This window comes from Olea europaea, chromosome 6 (genome assembly GCF_002742605.1).
Source record: "Olea europaea var. sylvestris chromosome 6, O_europaea_v1, whole genome shotgun sequence".
In the NCBI taxonomy this organism is placed as follows: domain Eukaryota; kingdom Viridiplantae; phylum Streptophyta; class Magnoliopsida; order Lamiales; family Oleaceae; genus Olea; species Olea europaea.
Window position 1 is genome coordinate 20,492,076 of NC_036242.1, and position 7,449 is coordinate 20,499,524.

Below are 7,449 nucleotides of genomic sequence, written 5' to 3' on the forward strand. Positions count from 1 at the left end.
GATATTCATGTGGACTATCAGAATGGTGCGGTACAAATGACTCGCAGACATCCTTATATGTTATCAGCAGAGCTGTTTTCTGTAAACAAAAGATGAAATATTCCATATAGATGGGCGTACCTTCTTGATACATGGCATGGCTAATCGTTGTCAATATTGAACAAATGCACGGATGTATCATGTCCAGAATGTCACATAACCATAACAGGTAGTACACCTGAAAAGAAACTAAAACAGCACCCAAAAATGCAAGCAATCAGGTGTGCTAGGAATAATTTCAAAGAGTTGGTACAACATGCTTCCAACTTGCATGCTATTGGCATAAAAACAAAGATTTCCACATAAACTGGTAATTCAAAAGCGAACAGCATCTGTATACTGCATTTTTAAAATCCTATTAACATCATAATCCATAGGCAATTAAAGATGGGCAGTACATCCCCTATAGACAACTATAGTACCAAAAAGTCAGTTTAAACCTTAATCCTGCCAAAAAGAACTTGTGTATGCCCAAAACCCTCCTCACGTGCTCAACAGAACTTGACACGAGTCCAACAAGTCATCAGAAAAATGGGGGAGGTTGTAATGAAGAAAAAGACGGGTGGGAGAATGAGATAGCAGAACATGTGATCAATTTTTGTTTAAGCCTTGTTGGCTCCTCTCCTCTTGCCCATGTTGGGAGCCAAAGTGCAAGTCTCTTCACCAGCAGCACTCTTTCGCTTGTTTCTTCTTTTGGGCATTTCACCTCTGGCAACATCAGCTTCTTGGCCATCACTCACAGCATCATGCCTGTCTAGGGCTTCCTTTCCGATAGGTGACTGGGGGTTGGTGTCGGTCAAAGGTTTACTGACTTCTTTCTCATCATTCTCTTCCATTAGAATTTCTGCACTTGCATCACAGTTCTTATTTTCAGCACCAATGTTTGATTTTCCATCTGAGCCATCAATTTCTTCCCCCATGTTCACTTCTATACATGCATCAGTTTCATCACACAAATCATCATCTTCCTCATCTGCACCATCATCAATGTCTTCAGATCCCATGTTTTCCTCCTTCATCTGGCTCTGTAGTGATTCAATCAAATTCATCAACTCTCTATTGACCTGTTGCAGAATCATATTTTGGTGAGTGCCCGTTTCTGATTCACACATCTCAAAACAAATATTCCTTCCACAAATGATTCAAAATGCATGACCCCAATTGCACGGACAGTCAACTGTAATTTGCTAGTATTCATCACTCAAGAAAAACTGGGGGAACAATATGTTCCTTGCATGCATAAGGTGTTCTACTTAATAGCAAAACCTCAAAATTTACATGAGAAAATTTTTTGGCCATTTGTACCTGGGGATTCTGAAGGAAATCGGATACATCATTTGAGCAGGATGGGCATTTCATAACATTTTTTTGTGCTCGGAGGGTTCTCGTACCTCCACATGTCCTTTGCTTAATGAAAGATTGGCCAGCAAAGGCATTCTCTAAGCACCCCTTGCAAAAGTTATGAGCACAGGGAGTTGTAAGTGGAAGCACCATTACTTTCCGGCAGATGAGGCAGCCAAATTCTGTATCATGAGTTGCAGACTTGAGAAACATATGGCCTCGTATGTATACATAAAGATTATGAAGCCATATTCACCCATGGTGCAATTCAGAAACCTCCCCATGGGATAGCTTCTGCAAGTCCAAAGAAATGCATAGGTAACAAGATGAATACCTTTCAAAAGCCTTTCTTTAACTGACTCGTTTCCTTTTTGACGTCTTGCTCTCTTTTTGCTCTTACCTTCCTCATCATAAACATCAGAAACTTTACGACTTTCTGGTGCAGGTTTTTTCCAAATCCAACGACCCTGTCCCTCCTGTGTATTGCAAAAAGTAGACAGCTGAGATTGCTAGAAAAATTAATCACTCATGAAGCAGCATCTCAACATACAAGGAATTAAACAGATCTGAAAGGCCACGGGATTACAGTTTTATGAAGATGTCACCACACAATATAAGGAAATTGGTAAAGATAAACCATAAGTTAAGAATATAGCTTCTGACATCGAAATCCCAGGCAGGACTCTTTTTTCTCTCTGTAATGTCAGTAGCATGCTTTAATTCCTCAACAGTTGGCAGCTCTCTTGGGCAATCACCATTATTGTCACTGGAGAAAATAATAAGAAATTATAAACTAAGCATGTAAAAAAAGGTGCATATGGGAGGTGGATGATGGTGCAATGCTAGAAATACTAAACCTTGTCCATGGTGCAGGATCATTATCACAACGTACGAACAGATAACGACACACCTTAAATCCCTATATCAAGTGAAAGGGAAGCAGTCTGAACATATTGAGCACAAAAGCAAAAGGTGACTAAAATTCTTTCAGAAGCAAATTCCTACTTGAATTCCAGACTTTCGCCAACATTTTTCAATCCTATATATCCCATCATAACGTACACCTTCCTGTGGCGCATAAGAAGAACGTTTCTCCTTATGAGACCTGCCCATCAAAAAAATATTAACCATCAAAAAAAGATTAAGTATAGCATTAAGGACGGGAAATACGAAACAAAAAAGGGAAAGACTAATTTTCTAAACCACCAAGTGATATCTTTGTTGAAATCGATTGCCAAAAAACAACTTACAAAATACATTAACCAAGTAATGGAGGCACTAATTGAGTATTTCACTGTAGGACATATAGTCAAGTGTTGTCCGACCATAACTGGGAGCATATAAAGGTTTTAACGAAAACCTAAGATAAACAAATGGAGTAATTCACAAACAATTAAAATAATGCTAGACCTAATTCTAGAAGAGGAAATATTAGTTCAATTTTCTATTATCCGATCAACGTGCAAAATAAAAAGCTGCATTGGAAAAAAATAGAAGAATAGTCTGACATTCTCTTTCCCTTTTAAATATATATCGTTTTCCAAGCCAATAAATGTAATCATTATATTAAGCATCATATATGGCAAAGCACACATGGACATGAGAACATGAGATGGAACCTAGTCAATGTCATATCACCAACATTCATTTGCTCTCATAAATAGATTTCATAAAACAAACACCATATGATGAGCAAACCCATACATTTTAGTAAATTATGAAAATGTACTTTTCTTTGATCAGTTATTAATATATAGGGTGAAACTACATCATGACATTCATTTATATTCTTAACTGCTTTTCAAATAGAAATATCAGAATACCTTACAACTCGGACAGGATAACCATTTTTGCAACTAACTCGTAAGGCTTCATTGCTTTTATCAAACTTCTGGTCGAATGATTGTTTCTTGTTCGTCCTTTTATTCCCACTAAGGTCTCTTCCACCACTGCCACCAGCAATTAAGAAAAAAATTAAAAAGAGAGTCATATAAATATCCAGCCGGATTTGTCCAGATTGAAAAACTGTAATGAATCAATGAACAAATTTGGTGAACGTATAGACAGCCATGAATGCACATTGTTAGCAATTAATAACATGTTGATTTAACTTCAGGTGCATTTGCAGTGACTTTCCATGGCAGGAAAAACAAGTTTGGTGTCGTTGAAAAGCAACTCAAATGGGTCATTGAACATCATCAATATTGCTCCTCATTGGAGACAAATTCAATGACACTCCAACCATATAAAAGAATTAGCAAGATAAAAATTAGTGTGAACTTTTCCAGGTAAATCCACAGTTCCCAAATGATACGGACACTGGAAAGCATACCAATCAGCCAAAATCGTCTGTCACCAATATGGAAAGTATTCAGAACACATCGACACAGAAATAGTTAGCTACATCAGTTCCACGAAATCTAAGTAATATTCATCGATGCTAAAGTGAAAACATAAAGATGAAACAAAAGACCAAAAAGTTCACATGGTTCAGTCATATTGGTCTACATCCAGGAGCAATAAAACCAGGTGAAACACAGAAAATTTGGTTAGAAGATTACTCAAAACACAGAACAGCACATAGTGACAGTATTATCATATACCTTCCAGTATAAAGAAACCATTCGCCATGGTCCTCGTCATCTTCATAACCCCCTGATAGTGCAACAGATTGCGCTCCATACTCTGACTGCCCAGCAATCCCAGCAACGTGGGTAAAGTGAGCCCCCCACTGCCTGCATTCCATCCTATCCTCCCAGGTCTCACCAACCAACACGCCCAAATTTCTTTCTGGATCATGCTCTGCTGTAATTGGACCAAAATGATCAAGAGGAACTGTAACAAAAATCTTTCCACTGCAGGCATTAGCCTTTCCAGATTTTTTTGCTCGCTCAGTGGTGTATGCTTTATCTGGTCGATCTTTGTTGTGAACAAAATGGTTGACCCTTGGAACACCCCCTGAAACATTAGACTGGGACATTTTGGCATTTCGAATGGCCATAACAATAGCAGAGTTTATACGGGGCTCCCTTGCCATCTTTGATGGAATCACCTTGCGACAAATGGCACAAGTGAGCTTCCCCTGACCTACCCACTTCTGGAAGCACTTCAAACAAAAATTGTGGCCACATGGTGTCTAAAGCAAGAAATGAGAAAGCTATGTTAATTCCATTCTCTAAAAACCAGTTTAAATATTTTGAACTCTTTCTTCAGTGAGAAAATTCTAAATTTATTTACAAAACAGTCAAATTCATCCATTCAATTATCAATGACTAGGTTAACATTTAATGACCTCTAACTAATATCTCAGAGGCATAAAACATGCTCTATCATTTATTGGACATTTTCATTATAAATCTCATCTAGAAATCAAAACCATAATGAGCATTTACTCAGCTAAAGAGGATGTGGTGCAGCAATCTTAAATCCACTATGAATTAGCGGGATGAATCAGAATTTCCTGAAACAGAGACATGCACAACAGAAGCCTGATTACTTGTGACTAATAAAAGACTAGAGGACTTGGTTCACATGAGAACCAGGTGTCTTGTCCATGTGCCTTAGTATGACAATCATATTTACTTCCTGGAGACAAGTCATCCTTTATATCTATGGAATATGAATAAAACCAATGTTGAAACACTCGATATTGTCCTCATCAGACAATTGTCACAAAAGATATTTTCGGCTTACAGGAAACAAAAAGAATTGCAGTAGTTTGTGTAGGAATGGATGAAACAATCAATTCTAGCAAGCATTAAGATGGAATTTTTCTGAATCAATTTTTCATGTGACCCTTTACATTCGTTCAAGAATCTTCAATACAAGTACATAAGCAATGGGACCAATTCAGTTACTTCAGTAAAAGTGCAAAAAAAGTGGGAAAGATTGCTACACATGGTCTTATATTAAGTGACTTGCTTTAATCTAAGCCTAAACAGGTTGTAAAGCTAATTATGAATGTTACAACTATATTCAGCAATGGCTATTAATGTCAAATGACCATTGAATAAAAATCATTATGGAAATTAAGTGACTTGCTTTAATCTAAGTCTAAACAGGTTGTAAAGCTAATTATGAATGTTACAACTATATTCAGCAATGAACATTAATGTCAAAAGACCATTCAATAAAAATCATTATAGTCCCAAAGTAGAAACAAAGAAGTAAACGAATGCAGTAAAATACAGGAAATTTCCATGAACATAATTCTTCAAGATATCCAATGTTATCCAAATTGAGGCATGCAAAATTGCAGATATAAATTCATCAATAGTCAGCTTAATTTAAGCATCACGTTTATGATGACAGTAATCAAATTACAAGTTATCACAATTAGATACAAAACTCTTCACTTAAAGAGAAAGTCACTGTACCATTGTGAAACAAGGACTTCTCCACTGCTCTCACTCTAAATTACACTCCAATTCCAAAATCCTAAGATTGTGACCAAACAAGTATTATGAGAACTCAACTCGTTTGCATTTTTTTTTTTTCCCATTTGATGATCACTTACAAATGCCTAATTCCAAATTAAAAATCTTTGATACAGATGGAAACTGGAAAAATAGAAACCCATTTCCATGAAATAGAAAAATGCAAAAGGAAAAAAAATTCCAGTTGACTAACATCGTCTGAAGACACATCATGGTCAACTCCGAGTACAATTTTAAAATACATTCTGCTCAAAAGTTCAGCATATTCTCCACATCAAAGTCAAGCGATATGCAGAAAGTAATAAGTTTTCTGGATCATATATAACTATACAAACACCAAGACAAACGTGATCGCACAAAAAGGTGAATTCGTAGAGAGAGAAATCATACAGAGACAGGTCTATCGAGAAGCTGCATGCAGATGGAGCAGTTGAGCTTGTCCCCAAGAATGGCTAAACCCTCGTTAGTCCCGCCATTGGACTTCTTTTGATCTTGATTAGGGACCTCCGGAGACGCTGATATAGCTTCTCCGCTCAGTAGCTCCTGGCGTTGCTTGGCCTTCTCGCGATCAGTCAGCGTCGGGTTGGACTCGATCGCCCGGATCTTCTCCACCAGGTCTCCGCCGGAGATCGACAACTTGACGGCGGCACCACCCGGTGGATTGGCGGTAAAGGAGCAGTCTGGACACTCCCACTGGGCAGCATCGGCTAGGGTTTTCAGAGGGATGGAGAGGCAAGTGCTGTGCCAGGGAGTGACACACGTTTTGCAGGTGAGGATCTCGCCATCAGGTGCCTTCTTCTTGCACACCATGCAGACTCCATCGGCGTCGCAGGGGAGGTCACTGACGTTGGCCATTGGTGATTGCCGCTACCCAGCGGAAGACTGGAGATTGTGCAAAAAGTAAAGTGAAATGGGAATGAATGGCTCAGTCGGCGAGGAGACTGCCCTGTTTAAATAGGGGGGTTGGGGTGCGTGGGGGATTAGGGTGGCGAAATATAGGGAGGTGTTTGGCGGGGACTTGAAAAGAGAGCAAATTGGGGAAAGGTGGGAACTTTTTTTTGAGTTTTTCAGTTTTTGTCAATTTCCCTCTACCTTTAAATCATATGCGTTAGATATTTCCAATCCTAAAATGGTTATTTAATGAAGTTTCACTGTTTTTAACAAAAAGCTCATTAAATCAGCCAAAAAAAAATACTCTAATCAAACCAAAGCATGATAGTGAAGATAGATCAATCTGTATTGAATCGAGTGTCAATTTTGTCTAATCTTTATTTGTTTATTTTATATCAATAGTAAATCGCATATTTTTTTTGAACCATCGCTCCAACGTGGATATACAGTAGTTCAATTATTTACGATATGACAAACTATAGTACGCCCTTGACTACTAGTGCAATTTTATGATCTATCACAAGAACGGATGAATTAACCAGAGTTGTGTACAATTTCTTCCACACAACACCACCTATGTTAAGTACGAGATGACCTTCAACCATCACGTTCCCTTTGTGTGGTGATCAAGCAATATTATGTATATCATCGTGCATATTGGCGTTGATGTTTGTATAGTTGGCATGGAATGTTTGGAGGATTTTGATATTAACATATCATTGTATCATACTTTATTTTGTGC

The 7,449-nt window shown here is 38.0% G+C and overlaps 1 protein-coding gene across 1 annotated transcript; it reads right to left on the bottom strand.

The window, feature by feature from the left end:
• Positions 1–243: 243 nt before the first annotated feature.
• On the bottom strand, positions 244–6,859 carry LOC111396123 (E3 ubiquitin-protein ligase ORTHRUS 2-like). Its single transcript, XM_023022434.1, has 9 exons — positions 6,207–6,859; positions 3,984–4,516; positions 3,204–3,329; positions 2,386–2,485; positions 2,238–2,299; positions 2,044–2,146; positions 1,715–1,856; positions 1,345–1,562; positions 244–1,103 (listed from the first exon to the last, which is right to left on the bottom strand). Exons 1-9 carry the CDS (start codon positions 6,669–6,671, stop codon positions 642–644), a joined length of 2,211 nt encoding a protein of 736 aa, XP_022878202.1. The 5' UTR covers positions 6,672–6,859; the 3' UTR covers positions 244–641.
• Between the last annotated feature and the right edge of the window lie 590 nt (positions 6,860–7,449).